At 36.2% G+C, this 19501-nt stretch overlaps 1 protein-coding gene across 1 annotated transcript in view; it reads right to left on the bottom strand.

The window, feature by feature from the left end:
* Positions 1 to 7528: 7528 nt before the first annotated feature.
* KCND2 (potassium voltage-gated channel subfamily D member 2) overlaps positions 7529 to 19501 on the bottom strand; it is a 494824-nt gene continuing 482851 nt past the window's right edge. Inside the window, exons 3-6 of the mRNA XM_077773338.1 lie at positions 16583 to 16678; positions 15631 to 15723; positions 11940 to 12184; positions 7529 to 10191 (exon numbers count right to left, since the gene is read on the bottom strand). Of these exons, the coding sequence (XP_077629464.1) occupies positions 10014 to 10191; positions 11940 to 12184; positions 15631 to 15723; positions 16583 to 16678 (612 nt within the window). The 3' untranslated portion in view covers positions 7529 to 10013. The remainder of the gene's footprint in view (positions 10192 to 11939; positions 12185 to 15630; positions 15724 to 16582; positions 16679 to 19501) is intronic.

The following is a 19501-nucleotide window of genomic DNA, read 5'->3' on the forward strand; positions in this document are numbered from 1 at the left end:
TGAACACTGAAGGGTAGGTAGCAGAGCCCACCTCCCCAGTACAACTGTAGGAGTTCAGGACCCCCCAAATATGCCACTTTGGTATTCTGATTACTTTGAGCTGTAGGTATGTGAACAATAGCAAATGCAGAGAGAGCCTTTCTCTGAATTCCACTTATGTGACTAGAACATCCAGACAAACTTTGTCACAAATGATCATACCTTCTATCTATTCTTTCCTCAATATCATTTACTGTCTGCTAAGAGACCTACTTACCTTCTTTTCCTACAAGGTGGTTGTTTAGTCCTGAATTCTAGGCCGCCTCAAATGGTTATTCATTTTCTATGGTATCTCTCGTGTATATATGAGCTATACGCATGAATGAACATGTTTGCTCTTCTCTTTGTAGTCTGTGTTTTCCTACAGGGGGTCACAACAGAGAACTCAGAAGGCCAGAGGGAAAATCCTTCCTTACAGATCCAGCAAGAGCAGGACCTTGTTTTCAGTTTGTCCCCAGCACCCAGCACAGTGCCTGGAGCATACAATGTGCTCACGAAGAAAATGAATGAGAAGAAAGGCCACCTCCACAGCCCGAGTTTCGTGGTGCCCTTTGCAGTCCTGTTTTCACCATAGCTGAGGTATAATGCAAGGTCATTCCTTAAAACAATCTCTTATTAGAAAATCTCTGGAAATTTGTGTAATTTTAAACTGAGGGCAGGGCGCCTGGGTGGCTCAGTCAGTTGGGTGTCTGACTTCGGCTCAGGTCATGATCTTGAGGTCTGTGAGTTCGAGCCCTACATCAGGCTCTGTGCTGACAGCTCAGAGCCTGGAGCCTGCTTCGGATTCTGTGTCTCCTTCTCCCTCTCCCCCTCCACCACACACGCTTTGTCTCTCTCTCTAAAAGAAATTAATTTTAAAAATAAACATTGAAAAATAAATAAATAAACTGTGGGCATTATTATACTGTCCATTAAGGGAACTTCGAACACTTTTCTAGAGTTGCAACGCACTGTTTAACATCCCCCTTGAATGATGTTCAAGTAATATAAAATATTACTATAAAATAGAAATTCTTAAGAAATGTCTTGTATGCACATTTCTGTGTTTGTGCTCCCTTCGTCTTCGTGTTTTCCTAGTTCTCCACAAATTGTCACATACAGTGATTAATGTGACCCAGAGAACAAGGGCATATGTATACTCTGCGATCCTTACAATTTACGAGAAAGTGGTTTAGCCACTTAAAATGTAGGAGGAACAGGGCAGAGTTGATGGATGCATCTTGAAAGCAAGAATTTCAAGCTCTTGGTGTCTTTTCTAATGTCATGGCAATAAGATGCGGTAGTTTCCCACAATTCCACTATTGGATATAATTACCTTCAAATTGAAAACAACTTTAGCCAAGAAATGAATAAAATTTTAAGGAAATCTATTTGTCCCTTTACTTAAAAGTCACCTAAAAGGCACAGATCCTCACTACATTTGCAGATTTCACGTGTGCCCTCAACTTCACCCCTAACTTATTTCTTCCCTCTACCAACTAATGCAGGTTCAGGCAACCGCTGGAAAATAGTTTTGTTTAACTTTAAGCAAAAGACAACGCTGTTTGGTAATCCTAAGAATGCTATTTTTTAAGCTTATTTATTTACTTTGAGAGAGAGAGAATGTGTGAGCACACGTGAGGAACGGGCAGAGAGAAAGAGAGAGAAACAAGACAGACAGAATCCCAAGTTGACTCCATGTTCAGTGCAGAGCCCGACGCTGGCCTCAAACTCACAAACAGTGAGATCATTACCTGAGCCAAATCAAGAGCTGGAGACTTAACCAACTGAGCCACCCCTAAAATTGCTATTTTTGATCCATCTTTTCAGAAAAATTTATTTAAAAGACTAGATGGTTACATTATAATTTTCTAGTTAAAGAAAAACGGGCACCAGAAGATACAATGTTACTGGCAAGAAAGTGTCCTTTTAAGAATTTCCTTAAAGTTCTGTTTCATCAGGTAGTGAAATAAATGTAACTCCACATTCTGCCTGTTTTCAGTATGTGCGTACCCCACCCTCTACCATTTTTCTTCTGAGCTTTATCTGAGACATAAAAGAGATTTCATAGCAGAACCACTGCATAAATTAGAAACACAGAAATGTGCATACAAGACATTTCTTAAGAATTTCTATTTTATAGTAATATTTTATATTACTTTACATGTTTATATTATGAAGAATGCATTGGATGCTTACATTCACTTATTTGTTTGGCCTTCACTCTCTTTTATAAATATATTTATTTTTATTTTTTAGAAAGAGCCACAGAGAGAGAGAGACAGAGAGAGAGAGAGAGAGAGAGCACAAACAGGGGAGAGGAGTAGAGAGTGGGAGAGGGAGAGAATCTTAAGCAGCCTTCACGTTTAGCACAGAGCCAATGCAGGCTCGCCCTTGACCCTGGGATCATGACCTGAGCCAAAATCAAGAGTCTGATGCTCAGCCTGAAACTGACTGAGACACCCAGGAGCCCTATTGTGTGGCTTTCTCTTATATTGTAAAAGCCATTTGTTGAGGCTAAGCTCCTATAACACATTTTGGGCATCACGTATTTTTTTTCTGCTATAAGAAGGGAAATGCAACTACTTAAAAACAAAGAATAGTACTTTTAAAGTTCATCTGTATTTAAATTTCGGTTAGAGTCAGGAATTGTTATAGAAATATATTTAATTAGAATCAGAGATACTAGGACACATAAATTGAGGCCTTTATACTCTTACTTTTTGACTGATGGCCTTAACTTTATTCTCCTAAATTGAGTTTATTATAATCATTTTAGCATTCGGTTTAAATGTATGTTGAGATACTTATTATAATTGGAGGCTATAAGTAATGGGGGAAGTGACTTGAATTAATTTCAGATAATCCTAGAAAATTCATAATCTATGTCTAATAGTAATTAACTGTGGGGTAATCAAACTAAATTCTCAGAATCTTTGCCAAGGAACTGAATACTAAGATAGAGAGAGAGAGAGAGAGATGATGTTAAATTTGTCTGGCCTTTCAAACTCTGTATCTTCCAAACAAAATGTGATTTCAGATTTCTGGGGTCACAAATGGAACCATTTCTTTTAGTCTCTCATTAGTGGGCCCATGTACCTTTGGATGAATAAAACATTTTGTTTTGGATACTAGTTGAGCCATCTGATATTATATAAATATCTCCTTTTCAAAATACAGTGTGATTTTTTTTTTATATTAGGGTTCACCTGCTGTATATTCCTACTTTGGAAAAAAAAAACCAGACATGAGAATTTTTACCCTTATCATCTTCCATAGGATTTGACCATGATTAATCATATGTAATATTAAATTTTCTGTAGCTTTCTTTTTAATCATAATTTCAACTTAAGTTTTCATGAAAAAGAAGTTTTGGACACAATGTTAATACTCATGATGACTAACACATTTACGTATTGAGAAGTAGGAAAGGAAAGAGTGAGATGGAAGGTAAAGAGATATTATTAATAGCCCAATGTTATTTTCGAACATAAAACAAGCAAACGGTGAAACCCAAAGAAGTTTTATGACAAGTAGTTATATCCCAAGTACCATTTTAAAAGGTACATTAAATTTTCTACAGTTCTATATAAATCAAATGTCTGTGTTTACACCGGTATTGAAGCTCTCTATTTTATTAGGAGCAAATAAAAACTATCAGCGACCTGCAGAAAAATTTTGGAATTCTTTGTGAAGATGTAAAACTCCAAGGATATTTTAAATTATATCATCTTAATTTGAGATGCTGAATTCTACAGTTATTTTGCCAATCCAAATCTCTCTGCACCTTATTCCACATGCCAATAGGCACTTCATAGTCCTACTCTGGGATTTTGCCTCCAAGAATCTGAGGAAAATATAAAAGATAATGAAAATGGGAATTGTGGTTATTGACCGTAATTCCAAAACATTTCTGTTTCCATTATTATATGCCTCTAGGACATGGATTAGGGGCCAGTGAGATGCCACAGTCATCACCACAGCTCTGATCAACAACCTTGAACATTTTGGCAGGCCTTGTTCAAAAAGGGAAGCAAATGAGAGATAATGAATGGATGTCCTAGCACATCATTCTTTCTGCTACTGGAAAATTCTCTCAATATGTATGCCATGCATGCTATGGAGTTGTTAGAAAAATCTTTGTCAGTTAGGACACTGATATATTTCCCAGCTAGGTTTCATTTTTATTTTAATTCACCAATAGTCAATCAGGAATAGCTATTAGTAGCATGCTTTTCAAGATAAGAGAAATTTAGAACAAAGAAAATGGAAAGAAACATTGACTATCTTTGATAATGACATTTCAACTGATACAGCATGATTATAACCAGGCCTCTTCCTGCCCCCATTTTCTTTAAGTTCTGTTTTATACTAAAAAAAGAAATGGTATATATATTTCTACAAAAGGGAACTTTCTCACAGAAATACATGATTTATCTCAAAAATTTATATTATCTGAATAGGAATATCCAGAGCCATCAGTTTTCAGTGTTAAAGTTTTCTCAACAGAAATTTGGCTGATATAATTACTTAATGGACTGATACATACAAAGTGATGAGCAGAGTGCCTGGTATATATTTAGAGCACAGTAAAAGTTAGCAGCCATTATTTCTGTTGTTATCTTTTCATGGTGGCTATAATCATAATTGCGCACTGTTCACTGTGAACCTACAGAAGAAAGAAACTGTGTATTGGAAAGGATGCCTTCAGATTTTACTTCTGTGGCTTGTACAGAGGTTCCTTACCAGGTTGGCTGGAAATAAAATTAATGCTTATGAAGTCCAGATTAAACTTGTAATGAGCATGACATTTTTACTTTTTAAAATTTTATATCCAGTGCCTTTGGTTCAGAAATGTAACAGATTCATCTACTCAAGGTCATGGTTCATGCTTTGACTCTTTCAAATCTCTTTCCCATTTCTCAGTACCGGTTCCGTATTCTCCTCTTTTAGGGTTTTGTTCTCTATTGTTCAGAGAGCCCAGGAGATCTCTGAGCAATTTGTCTATGACTGAATAGTAAAAACTGTTAATAGATTAAGATAATACCTTTGGTGTTATGATTTGTAGCTCTAACAAAGCTCTGACTTGATTAAAGTAAAAAAAGGCTGAATTTAGAATCAAAGCCCAAAGATGCCCCTCTCTATCACCTTGTAGCCTGTGTCAATACCCCCATCTTTGTTCTGGGGTTCCTCCAAATCTCTTTCCACATCTTTGATATTTTCCCTTCAATACCCTTCTTCAGCCAGCCTCATCCCTTGGAACTGACACAGACCACCTGTGCCCACCTTTTTGGTGAGTGCTGCTAATTATAAACTTACCTTTCTTTCTAGACTCACTGCTCTGTTGTCAGAGTATCTCTCTGATACTTCAATGGGATTAAGCAGATGAATGAATTTGAGGAGGGGCATTAGGATTCACAGCAATGTTATGTGATACTCTTCCTGCAAGGCTATTTCAATAGCTTTCTTTATATTCTCTGGCGATGGTAGGAAGGGCAGAGTGCAAACTTGGGGAAGTCTAGTTTTTTACCATGCCTGCATCATAAATGTGAAGTTCTGTCTCTTTTCCTGATTTATTTTGTCTTGCCTTGCTTTCTAATCTCTCTCCAAGCAGGTAGGTAGGGATTCATGTACCCTTTCCCTGCACCCCCACAGAAAGACAACCATGACCCACAAAAAGGAGATTTTAATCATATGATGGGAGGGTTTTAGAAAATGCTTTGAAGAACACTATCTCAATGTAGCTCCTTTGAAGACATGTTTTCAGCAGATTGAAGTAGAAACATGACTGTTATTATGGCAGAAAGAAAAATTCCTGCAGTATAAGACTATGCACAGCAGTGTAAAGCAGAGAGCATGTAAGTATATTTTCCAGTATATAACTCCTTGAGGAGGATTTGGTTTGGATTTTCAATCTCTATTTCTCTAACACCTTCACAGTGTCTGACCCATGTGATGCACTCAATAATTTGAATTGTATATAGAATGAGCAGTAGTTACCTAGTGGATTTCCATAGAAAAAAACAGAGGGGAAAATGATTAGGGGAAGGGAGAGAATAAATGATTAGTGTTTGAAGAAAAAGGAGGGAAAATGTAAAGTGGACAGTAAAGAACAAAGAATTAGAAGCTATAGATGTAATAATATTTCCACTAAAAACTTTTTGCAACAAATACATTTTATAATTCTCTTAAGCAAATGTGCTGTTCAAAAGTAATAATTCCTTACATATAAAACATCTTACTCTTTGAAAATGTTTTGCTACCCTAAACACAACCAGCTGATGTATATCCAACTTAAGCTGTTATTTAAAAAAAAATACAGTGTGCCTATCCAATTGTGTTGGAAGTTCAGATGAAATTTACACGGTGCAGAGGAATAACCATTTTTGTACCTGTGAGTTAATAAAACAAACACCTAATAACACTCCAGGGAAGAAGAGATGTCTTTCTTATGAAACTCTGAGGAGTCATGTATTTGATATCAAGAACCCTTTTTATTCTTTTGAGTAATGGTGCTGGCAGACATTGATATAACTCCCTGGAGGCTATTTCCAAGCCAACACTGTAAGGAATCAGGAGGTGTGTTAAACCTTTTTAACGAGGGTTGGCATCTCAATAAATCAAGGACTATAAAAGAAAAGAATCAACAAGAAAAAAAAAGGAGACAATCCACTAAGAGTATCACTAGTTATCACTATTCAAAATCACTCTCTGTAATTTATTCTGAATTTTCCCCTCTTCTAATAATCTCTTAAAAGTTCCTTGCTTTTTTCCTCCTGAAGAGAAACCATCAGATGTACATCTTTTAAAAAAAGGAATAAAAATCTATGTGTAGGTATATGAATAAATACATATAAATATACATACACACATATAGCTAGACAAATATATCACTTTGTCTGTTTGCCTGAATAGAAAAGACTCTTTGACTAAGGATCTGATTGCGTTCTCACCAATGTCGTTAACTCAGAGCTTCACTTTGCTTAACCTAAGTAGTGGTAGTCAAGAAGCATACAGTGTTCAGGCACCAGCCTTACTTGTCTCTGGACCATGCTGTCCAATAGGCATGTGGCATGTCAGCTAGTGGCTAAGAAATTGGGTCATACACTGCAGAAAGCACTCTACCTAAAAGTATCACATATACAAAAACAACTGATTTTACACATACTACCATTTTTTGGTAATGACCAAGGAAACCTTGTAATATACTTACATCATTAGCTATGGAGTTATAGTTGCCAACATATTTCCTAAAAGGATCATCTAAAGCAGTGGCGCTCTATTTTATCTTTAAGTGATATTAACTGCTTTTTTAAAAGTCTCTTTCTCAATCCCATTGTTGGAAGAAATCTACTCTCTCCACTGATGAAGACTAGATTTAAGTGTTACTCACAATTGACAGGTTCTTTGAGTTTGTACATGTTATAAGGTTCCCCCAAATAGGATTATGACACAGCCTCCATTTTGGAAAGGAAGGAAGTCTAAGAAAAAAGAGCCACAGCCAACCATGTTGTCCTGTTCAAGCATGCACATGTTTTATTTAAGTATTCTCCAAAGGTCTATTTTTTTCCAGCATAATGCAGATATTATGCTATCCTTTGAAATAAGATATATGAATTTCAAACAAAATCGTCAAAAACAATGACCTTGGTTACTCCATATGGTACACAGAAATAATTACATTTCACTTACGATACAGATGCACTTAACACAGTCATCAATAGTCATTCACCACCAACACAGTAGATTTTTAAATCACCTAAAACACCAAAAAGTTTTTTTTTTCTTTTCCAAAAATCTAAAGAAATTAATAGTTTGGGAAAAATGATAAGTTGAAAAGGAGGCAGAATTGTCAACTGAAATCATCTAACTGCATTTTTTTAAAATGTAGTATTAAGAACATGAAAATAGAACTTTTCATTGGGATTCAAAGGACCTAAGTATTCCCGATTGTGGTTTCCTTAGTCTACTTTTTAAAAAGTTTTTCAACCACTGCCATCAAAGAAGTTTCACTATATATTTGCTCTAGAAGCATAAAGTGACATGAGGCAGGTGTTAACATAATTGTTAATATTCACGCTCTAGGAAGATTAGTAACTTTTTAAACGATATACTAGGAATAAAGCCAGTTCTTCCCAAAGGATAGTAGAGTTTATCTTACTTTTATTAAGCAAATGTTTATTAAGATCTACTGTGTGCACAGCACTGTTCTAGAAGCTATTCTAGAAATGGGAAGCAAGAATTTCTGGCTTTACTTGAAAATGGTTGGATTAATTCTTTTTTATGATAAATTATGATAAGCATTTTAAAATCTCTATAGTAGAGGGATAATTATTAATTCTTTCCATGTACAGAAGCTAAACTTTATTTCTTACAGTGGTGGTTTGGAATGAACGAAACTTTTCATTTGACATACAACTTTTTTACACTGTCACGTGCAGACTTGTCTGCTGATATAGTTTAAAGGTGAAAAGGTGTAAAGACTTTTCACTTCAATGTACATAGAGATCAACTTTGCATCATCAAACTCCTATCCTCCTGATTTCGTGGAAAGAATTGCTCCTTGCCGTCCACAGGAGCCTTTCTCAGATAAATTTGTGCTGCCTTCTCCAACGGCATAGAAAGAAAGCGTGCTTTTATCAAATATTGCTACATAAAGCACTCTAGTTTATCTCTGCATTTCAATTCACATTAGTTGTTCTCAAAATGTATTCAAGATCTAAAGTAAAATAAATAATACATCAAGTGAGATTCTGGGATCACTGATTTTGTCATATTCATCCCAGCCTACTCTTTGCCGGGAACACGTAACGATATATCCAGTGTCTGGGCTTTTCCCTAACAGCAAAGAGGTTAGAGATCATTCGTAGATGTCAACTCCTTTTTCCTAATTTTTGACAAGGGGATTGATGATGGTAATCTACTTACAAGATAATATGTTGGGAATACAAAAGTAGGAAAGTCATTTGAACTACAAAACGTTAGTCCAGTTGATGACGAGAAACCCAAGAAAAGGTGCTGTAGAAATACAAGAACAGATAATGCACTGTCACACGAATACAGCAGACCAAAAAATATTACCGAAAAACATTTGTGGCACAATAGTTTGGGATTAAAAAGTTCTCTAAAATCTGGCTGCACCAGAAGTTTCTCTATGAATGTGGCTCTTACTGTATCTATGAAGATCTGGAAAGTACAACAACAACAAAAAATCCTGATTCCTGATACAACAGGTGTACAATGAATTATTGCAGTTGTAACAGTATCTAGGTGCAAGGTAAAATGATAATTAATACTGAACTATCTGAACACTTTAGATTTATTAATGAGCATCCCCATGAGAAATACCGCAGCTCTAAAAGGAGTTAATTTGCACAGCCCACCATGGAACATGAGCAATCAGCTTGTTGTAAGTGCATAGAAAGTCCCCCTTTCTACAATTATAGTTTATCATGCCTATTCTGAAGACAACATAAGGACACTGAGATCACTGCTCCAAAGAACTCTAGCATGCATTATGATGGTTTCCTTCAGTCAATACAAATGTGTTGTATGAGTTTTTTTTTAATATGTAATAATCTTCATCATAGCCAATGTTCATGGTTTTAACAGGAAAAATTTTTATCAAAATGTTTTCCATATTTTTTTGTTTTGCATTCAACTGGAACATTATGTTCAAAGATTTATTTTATTTATTTTATTAAAAAAGAGTTCAGATCATAAGAAGCATCGATAGGTGGCATTTCATTGTGCTCAATCACAAAGTCAAAGGGTCACGGACTATTCCTCTGCAGAACAGGTCAAATTCTGTCTAGAAATGCCATTTGGTAGTTTTATTTCCATCCTCAAGTTTGGAAGCTTTGTTTTTATTTCACTGCCAACCTTCTTGCCTTGCTGTTTTCATCTGCAAAAGGTTTATTGTTTCTTCTTTTTTCCACATTGGAATTCTTTCCACAGCCAGAGCTCAATTTCTCTTAGACCTGGTTCCAATTGTCTTACAAAGCGGACACTCTGACAATATTTCCTCCTGAATACTCAGGAGATTCTGGCCTGTCATCTCCTTCAGGGGTGGTTACTGGAGGTGTTGGGATGCTTATTATTGCTGTAGTCACATAAGGTTGTTCACAGTTTAGTTTAACACACTCTTCCATTTTGGCATTTAAACTGGATCGGCTGATGAGGAAAAAATAGATTTAAAATATAAGTTGTTTACTTAAGAAAATTCTTCCCTGCAACTGAGGAATGTATTTTATCAGTAACATTTCAAATACCTAATGACAGTCACCATGATTTTTAAAAAATGGAGCCCCAAACGTTAATATATGCTGAAGTGAACATCGGTCAGTTCATTAATATTAACTAAGTGTCTAATAGCCAGCTCAATTCTGCTCAGTCAGTGTTCATCAAAGTGTTTTCTACAAAAATGCAAGAAAGAGACTCAGGCCAGTTTTGGAAATCCAGGGTTAAGCAACGTAAAATTACTTTCTTTAAGACAGGACCTCTGAGAGCTTTGAGATGCTCCTATGAAAGGCATGTACCTCAATCACCTGTGGAATGTGTCTCAGTTCTTTTGACCACAGAAACATTTTACTATCTTGTCTCTTTGGGGAGAGATGATGCCCTTTAAGCTCTCAAGTTAGTGACAGCCAATTTTAAGAATCCTAGAATGTTAGACATTACCTATAATTCAAGATTTTCCCAAGTGGTGTTCTTGTGTGAGTTTTATCTCTATGTGGATAGAGGGAAAAGGAGAAAGGCACAAGAAGCGTATACATGGTATACTTAAATCTAATTATTTTCGTGGAAATCTTCCTTAAAATGTTTATGTCCTACAATTGTCTTTCTAAATGCTTCTCTGTTTTCTCCTTATTTTGTAATGCAGAGGTAGAACATTTAGAGACAGAAATCTTTCATTGTTCTAAAATTTAATATTCTGGTCCCAGAGACATCTGATTTATGTAAATCAACACAGCCTCAATTCAGAATCTCAAACAGGTTTTTCACAAAGATTGTTGAATGAGAACAAAGAAGCAGCACTGAATTAATGGATCGTTAATATAAAAACATAGCTATTTAATTTGAAGAATAAAGCAAAATTATTTTGGCAGGAATTGATCATTTTAATGAGTTGCATAATTGAAATGGATTACTTTGTATTACACATACATGTTTGTGGAAAAAACAAAAAGCGAATAAAGAGAAGCAAAGGAAAATACCATTAGAAAAATTTCACTTAAATTGTCCATAAACTAACCACAGGTGAACCATTTTAGCCTATCACTTATCTTTTTTTGTGTGTGTGGGATTGATTTTTGTGTTTCTTGTGGCTCAAAATATCTTTATGATCAAATGTATATATTGATTCAAGAGATTTGTATAGGCATAGTTTTACTTTTCACTGTTATATTGAAGGTGTTGATTTATTTTTAGGTGCTGCTGAGTACTTTTCAATGATACCAATGTCAATTTAATTTGTCTTCTTTAGTAAGTGTTGACCACATATCATTTAAGGCTATTTGCATTTACACAAGCGGCTCCTGAGTATAAAGGTGTCTGCTCAAATAAGAAAAAGTTGTGGAGTTAAAGAGGCAGAAGTACATGTGTGCGTGCCTGACCATTTTGCCTTCTTCCTACTTTTCATACTGTACAGCTGCTGCTTTTGACTCAAATGAATATTATGGCATACTTGCTACGGTATTAGCTTGTCTCATACTAAACCCTAGGAACTAGGATTTAGATGCCACGGTGCTTCTCAAGTGTATTTGTTAAAAATAAATAAAAAAAAATTATTTGTCCACCCCCCCACTCCCACCCCACCCCCAAAATGCCAAATACACCAAGACAGCGACGTGCCTGCGGCTGGAGGTACGCTCTGGGAGCAAGCACAGGTGTGGGCGCCCACACAGATTAACCTCAGGTACCTGTTAGACAGCGGGGTTCTCTCCACGCATCTGATCTGGATCGTACTGAGTTCCTGCACACTGCCTCGGTGGCTTCCTGATACGTTGGCATTAGGGATGCGGAAGGTTTTTTTGTGTCGTCGTGAACAGCAAGTGCTGGTGACTCCTTGTGACGAGAGAGACGGGCTGTGACTTGAAGGACGGTTTCCAGTCGCAACTTCCATGCAGCTTTCTTCAAAGACTTGCTCATCCACAAACTCGTGATTCTGTTCCATAGTTGTGAGAACATGTGAAGAAGGCAACAAACACATTGTGACTTTAAGAAAGGAAATGAATGGCTTTATTTTTAAAACCCAAATATGCCCATACACTTAGACTATCCAATGGGCAACTAGCCACTTTCATAAATGCTGGAATATCAAAGCCAGCTCACGCTGGCATTTGTGTCAAAATAACATGGCCCTTGTTAGTCTTTGAGATAGACAACTGCAGGCTGATTTGATATGTCTTTATGGACTAACTTTATCTTGAATATAACTTATTAATGTAAACATAATTTCTGGAAGTTCAGAGGCAAAGAAAAAAATGGTTGAAAATGCATATAAAACAGTATTCACAGTGAATGTGTAAATTCAAATTGACCTTTATTTTTTAAACAGTTTGGAATTATGTTAAAAAAAACTGCTTTAATAGAATGTCCCAAATTAGATTTTCTGTTATACATTAGCAAATATTTTCACATGAGATTGAAACATTTTCTAATTAGAAAATGAGATACTTAAAACTCTCTTTCTCTTTCTTTCTTTCTTTCCTTCCTTCTTTCTTTCCTTTCTTTACCTTCCTTTCTTCCTTCCCTTCCCTTCCCTTCCTCCCTCCCTCCTTTCTTTCCTTTCTTTCTTTCTTTTCCTTCCTTCCTTCCTTCCTTTTCCCTCCCTCCCTCCTTTCTTTCTTTCTTTCTTTCTTTCTTTCTTTCTTTCTTTCTTTCTTTCTTTCTTTCTTTTCTTTCTTTCTTTTCTTTCTTTCTCTCTTTCTTTCTTTCTTTCTTCTCTTTCTTTTCTCTTTCTGAGAGAGAGTGCCAGCAGAGGAGAGGGGCAGAGGGAGAAGAAGGGAGAGAATCTTAAGCAGGCTCAACACTCACTGCAGAGCCCGACATGGGGCTCAACTCGGGCCTCAGTCTCATGACTCTGAAACCATGACTTGAACCAAAATCAAGAGTCAGACTCTTAACCAACTGAGCCACCCAGGTGCCCCTATACTTTCTATCTCTTCAGCTGTTCCTTTAAAATTCCCAAGTATAGACAAATGATCTGTTAGTTAAAATAAGTAAAATACTGCAAATGTGCCATTTTATATTTGATCCAGAAAGGGTGAGCACCGGACTCTGAGGTCTCCTTTCTTACCTTTGTGATAGGTCACTGGCTGTACTCAGCACTGCCTGTATTTATAGTTCTTCTGATGTCAAACAGTGATGGGCATCGTTTTGCATACCACATTTTAAACAAAACACAGTGTAAATTTTGCATCTACAATATTTAATAAAGAACTGCTTCCTAAAATGCCTATGTAGGAATTTTACCTCATAAATGTAAGGGAAAACATTTGGGTACGAACTGCTGGAGAATGACTTCAATTACTATTTTTTTTCTTTGTGTGGGTGGGAATAATCTTATAATGGAAGGCTTTGCACATGCCAAGTTCCACATAACTATCTCTCATCCTAAAATATTAGCGAAACGATTGAAGCAATTCACTGGCCAATAGCAAATAGGTTGTTTTAGTTACGCATTTTGTTATTTCTTTGCTGAGAGAAGCATTCTGAAGTAAATGAAATCTATGATTCTAGTTTAAAGTCCAGAGAATAATATGACCAGATAAGATAGAATTTCCCATTAAGAAGTGAATTTCAATGTCAAATGTTATAGAAAAAATATAGTTCAAGACGCATTCACTATCTGTTTTCTTCTTTTACAATGCACAATTCTCACACAAAATACAAACGTATAATGCACGAGACTCTAATTTGTTATCACATCAGTGATTGGAAGTGAAGAAGTCATTCTGTTGCTTGTTATTTTTGTAGGTAGCTCAATTTAAACTGTGTTAATTGGTATTAAATAATTTTTATTTGAAAGGTAAAATAGTAAAAATAAAAGGTAAGATAGTAAAAAATGAAAATAAAAGAGAAGAGCATGGGGATAAATAGATTTGATTATTAATGTTACCATTTACCTTTCAAAGAGCATCCTAAACGTTATAGACCATATCCTGTAAGTTATGAATCTTTAGTTAAAAATGCAAATAGAAGGGGTGCCCTGGTGGCTCGGTCGGTTGAGTGGCTGACTTCCTCTGAGATTGTGATCTCATGCTTCTTTGGATTCTCTGTCTTCCTCTTTCTCTGCCTCTTCCCTGCTCGCTCGCTCTCTCTCTCTCAAAAGTAAACATTAAAAAATGCAAATATAATCATGTAACCACCCTGTTTAAAACCTTCAAATAATATTTCATTTATTATGAGATAAAGATCAAAATTCTTCACATGCCTCCAAAGCCTCCATTATCTAGATTTTCTCTGTCTCTGCTTGAGTCGCTGTATGCCCTGTCTTCTGAGCCCCCTCAAGTTCTTGCAGTTCCTCTTAGGCCAACTTCCAGGCTTCCCCGGGTGCCTACACCACCTCTCAGCTCCTTCATTTCTTTGCCTAACCAACTCTTAGGCATCCTGTGGGTCTCAATGCAAGTTCCTCCAGGAAGCCCCTAGTGACTCCACCCTCTCTGTGGCGCTGCACTGTGACCTCATTTTCCTCTGCAGCTCACGACCCTTCTCCAGTAACATCTGTGTTTTATCCCATACGTGGAAGCTCGGTGGGGGAAGAGGCCACACCTGACTTTTGGCTCACTGTCTGCCACGTAGTAGGCAAGCCACACAAATTTGTCGAATGACTGCGTAAGGAAGTGAATAAATGAATGGGGAATATGTTGGAAATGAGAATACAAGTATGTACCCCTGGGGACTGAGTGAGTAGACTTGATTCAAATATGGTGAAAGTTTTGTTTTGCTTTGTGGTCAAAGACTGTGACCCTTTTTGACAAGCCAGTTAGGGAAGAGTCCGTCTGCTAAAGTGGAGGTCTGACTGAAAGCTTCTATGTGGAGAAGTGCAGACTCAATCCTCAGTTCCAAGGGGCTTGCCAGCGATTAATGTGTCATTTTTCTTATGGGAACACATAGTTTTTATTATCCATCTTGTTTATTATAACCTTTAATGGAAAGAATGCTTATATTCAGTTACTAATCTTTTTTTTTGTTGTTATTGCTATTGTTTTTCCCTTTACCTAGATGTCAGGAACACAGGAACTACATTGTTTTTTGTTTAATTAACATTTTGATTATCTGAGGAAAAGTCATAATTTACAGGACCTGCAGTCAGGTGTTGGGGAACGACTTTCCATTGGCATTAAACTGATATTTCAGACTAGAGTTAAGATAATCACTGAAGGTAAAAACATTTTAAATAATTCTCTAAAATACTTTTCAAGTGGAAATGTCACTATAGCCTTTCAAAGCAATTTCAAATATTGTGGGTTTTTTTTTTTTTCATTTTTAGTCTATTTTCCAGTAATGTAGACAGTGAAATCATACTTGGAAGCACTCAGTATTCACCAAAGCAAATGGTATTATTACTGTCTCAGTACAGGGTGGACAGTTAGGCCTCTTCCTTACCGTGGTTTTTTCCAGGCAGTGAAGCAGGTGGTGGTGCTGGGTTTCAAAGCTGGAACCGGATTTGCTCACGAAGGCCTGCTCATCCTCTGAGGACTGTGAACACACAGAAGACAGAAGTGCTTTCTGTTTCATTTGCAAACAATGAGAACCTCAGCTACACATTTCCACAGAGAGATCTAGCCTATTTCCTGAGATTAAATGGCAACAGTTTAATTTTTTTTTAAACGAAAAAGGGACAAACGTGCAGTTGCTTTTAATTTTGGTAATCAGCATTTATATTTCTGTGAAATTAGCGGGCTTTTAGACTTGCCTCCCTGAATTGAAAATTTAAATCGGTTTTGCCAATTCAACTACTGCTACCTTTGAAAGCCTGGGAGCTATTCTTTTTGGGTAATAAATTTTAATCTAGTCCTTAGATAATTCTGAAATCATGATCATGCTCACCTATATAAAAGCTATTTTGATAGCAAGATGAGTGGAATCCTAAATATTAAAGGAAAATTTGAGGTAAAAGTAAAGTTTCTCTTGTATTTCCTGCCATGTGAGCTTTAGAACACTGAATGGTGTTTCCTCTCAATTAAGAAACCAAACAAGACATCTTAACCCCACACAAACGAATTTTAAGGAGCATAAGTAATTTTGAAATAAAAATAGGTATTTGAATCGGTGAGAATTTTTGAACTTTCCCATGTTTCAATAAGACAGTGAGGAAATATTGCCCAATCATGAACGGGAGTCATGACTCACCGGCAATATTTCATAGCCCAGGTTCTAATCTGCTACATACAGCCAATGAGACTGTACAGAGGGCGAGGTATTTAAAAATGACACTTTTGTTGTTTCAGTAGCCATTTTCATTACTGCCCACAATAAAATTATATGGTTAAATAGAACTAAATCAATATCACACTAATAAATCAAACCTTAAAAAAAGTGAAATGCTTGACCGTACCTGCAGTTGATTACTGAGTAAGCCATTCCGTTTGCTCTGCATGTAAGCATTAGCACTTCCGCTTTTGGCTGCTCGGATCCTGGCGAGTCTGGCTTTCTATAAGCGCGAAGAGAAATAAATGTTCTGTACATAGTTAGTCATGAATTAGTTTCTTAAAACAGTGAAGGCACCCTTGTGTAATGCCCAAGTCAGCATACACATTTTTATAAGTATGCTAGCTTTTCACATATGATTATTGAAAATTAAATGTTCACCATTTGAGTACTTTTTTTTCATGAACTTTTTCAATAAGATCAATTAACTACTTTGGAGTTGGTGCATTTAAGACTTGTAATGAAGTCTTTATAGTAAGATCAAGTTATTTCATTATAGTTTCTGTCAGTTGTGTTAAGAGAAAAACGGCAGTAGTCCTTTATTTATATTTTCACTTATCCCAATCTGAATAACTTAACTTAATCAAATGAAGACAACACACTACCTTCCAAATCATTTTCATTTAAACTAATGTCTTTATAAATATTAGTAAATATATTCCAGGAACGAATTGCCTGCTTGCCTCCCTTTCTTTCTTTCTTCTACTTCCCTCCTTCTTTCCTTACTTTTTAAAGTTTTTCTTAAAATAAGATTTTTTAAAAAATGTATTTTAAAAATACATATGTGGTTTGTATTAAATAATAAAGTAGTGTATGTGCATTCTCAAATACCAAAAAATATTTTTGCAATTATTTTGTTAAATTGAACAATGTAGACCCCATGCCGAATAATAAGGAGTCTCCAAAAAAAAATCCTCAATTTATCCATTTTTTTTCTATTGACACTGGCCCATACCACAGCATGCTTATCTGATTTTTATTTCTCTCTGAAATTTGTTGAGATGAGACCATAGTGAGCCACTCTAAGGAGATTTGTAAACTTATTTTTTAACTTTAAAACATTTATGTATAGAGAACGTTCTCCAGTTTAGAGGGCTAAGGGTGGTTACTTCAATTGTTCACAGCTACAGTGAGATCACCAATTACTGAGCAAACTCACTGTTTAGCCAGATATCTGGTATTCCATTCTACTTTAGAACTGCTGTTTGTGTATGGAATGAGTCATGGAATGAGTCTGGTTTTCACTTCCTGGAGGGCATTTTTTGGTGAACATTCTGTTTGTAAGATGTGTATCTAGCATGTGTATATAAGAAAGCCTGGGATGGCGTCTTTAAGTTCTTATAAAATTACCCCATAAAGCCTTCTTCTTTTTTCCTTTCCAAACAACCCAGATAAATACAATCCGTAGTCTTTAGCCCTGGGATGTTTTTTTTAAATAAAAATTTAAAAATTATCTACCGCTTTCAAAATGATAAATGAATACATACATATGACGAAAATTTTAACACAAAAGTGCATCAAAAGCAAGTAAGTCTCTTTGGACCTGGAGCTACCGTACTCCTACACTTCAGAGGCAACCACTGGTAATATTTCTAGAGAGTCTTGCCAGGGATTTTCTAGGCATATAAAAGCAAGTGTGTGTGTGTATATATATATAGTCATACATTTATACACACATATTTTTATTCATTTGGGACAATCTGCTTCACACTCCTTTGCACTCAGCAGTTTCCATTTAATAGATTGGAACTCCTTCCATATCTACATATATAGATCCACCTCATTCATTATAAATATATAATATACCAGTGAATAAAGCATCATTTATTTAACCAGCCAACGACCATTAATTTTTTAAAGCATCTTTTGCCACTTGAACATCATGATGTACTTTTCTGCAAGACAGTTTCTAGAAGCAGAAGTATTCCTAGATCAAAGGGTGTCTGTGCGTGTTTTATCACACTTCCCTCCAAAGTTGTACCAAGATGCCCTTTCACTCACAGCATTTGAGAGTAGCACTGAGACATCTGAAGTTCTCAAAATAGCATTAAGATATCATCTGGCTTCAACTCCACCCCTTCTCTCTTCATCCGTGAATTTATTCTTCCTGTTTGCTGACTCCAAGTTAAAATAATACTTTGTACAAAGATCATATTGATAAGTGATGGGAAAAATAGACAAAACTCACTCTTTGTTAGCAGTATACCGTTGAGATCACTCAAAGCCCTGAGACAATACTAGAGAATGAAGTTGGAAGGTAGGAAATTTTTAACTTCAAAAGCTGTGCTGCCCAGACAGGATTTCAGGCCAGACTTGATAAAACAATGGGAAATGACAAGCACATTTGGAAGTGACTTTGAATTGATGTAGTAATTCGGAAATAAGTAATTTAAATATACATTTGGTTTCCAGAAATGGATTATTGTGGAAATTTAAGTCTTAAAATCTCATTGGTCTCCTGAAACAGTTGATGCCTGTTTTTGGTCTCTCTCTCCTCCTACCTTTCCTCTCTCCCTCGTCTCTCCCCCCTTCCTCCTTCCCTCCCTCCCTTCTTTCTTCCTTCCTTGGGCATTTGTTGTATGCAATTACACTGCCTATATCATGGTCCCTAGTCTCATGTATGTTATTCTCCAAGCATTCCGCAGCAGTATTAGAACATTTTTTTTTCACAAATGAGATATTTATTTACATTAACCCAAAACACCGTCCAGCAATGGAAAACGACACGTATTGTCCACACTGGAAAGCTACATATGGTGGCAACCACTACTACAGCAGTAGTTCTAAGCTTGGGGGGAAAATAAGCAGTTGCTGTAGACACAGAAAGGCCATTTTGCTAAGCCATGTACTTTGTTAGAAAAAAAACTCTAACCTCAAATTTCAATCACGACTTTTCTTCCATTTTACAACAATACTATATAAGTTAATTGGTTTAATTGGTCTTGTGGAGCATCACACCAAATGCCTGTTGAACAATGCCAGTTTTTATGACCTGTGATTACATCTTTGCTTTCAGTAGGTAATTGAGGAAATTTCTTTTATGAAG

The sequence above is a fragment of the Crocuta crocuta genome, unplaced genomic scaffold, assembly GCF_008692635.1.
Source record: "Crocuta crocuta isolate KB4526 unplaced genomic scaffold, BGI_CrCroc_1.0 scaffold16, whole genome shotgun sequence".
In the NCBI taxonomy this organism is placed as follows: Eukaryota; Metazoa; Chordata; class Mammalia; order Carnivora; family Hyaenidae; genus Crocuta; species Crocuta crocuta.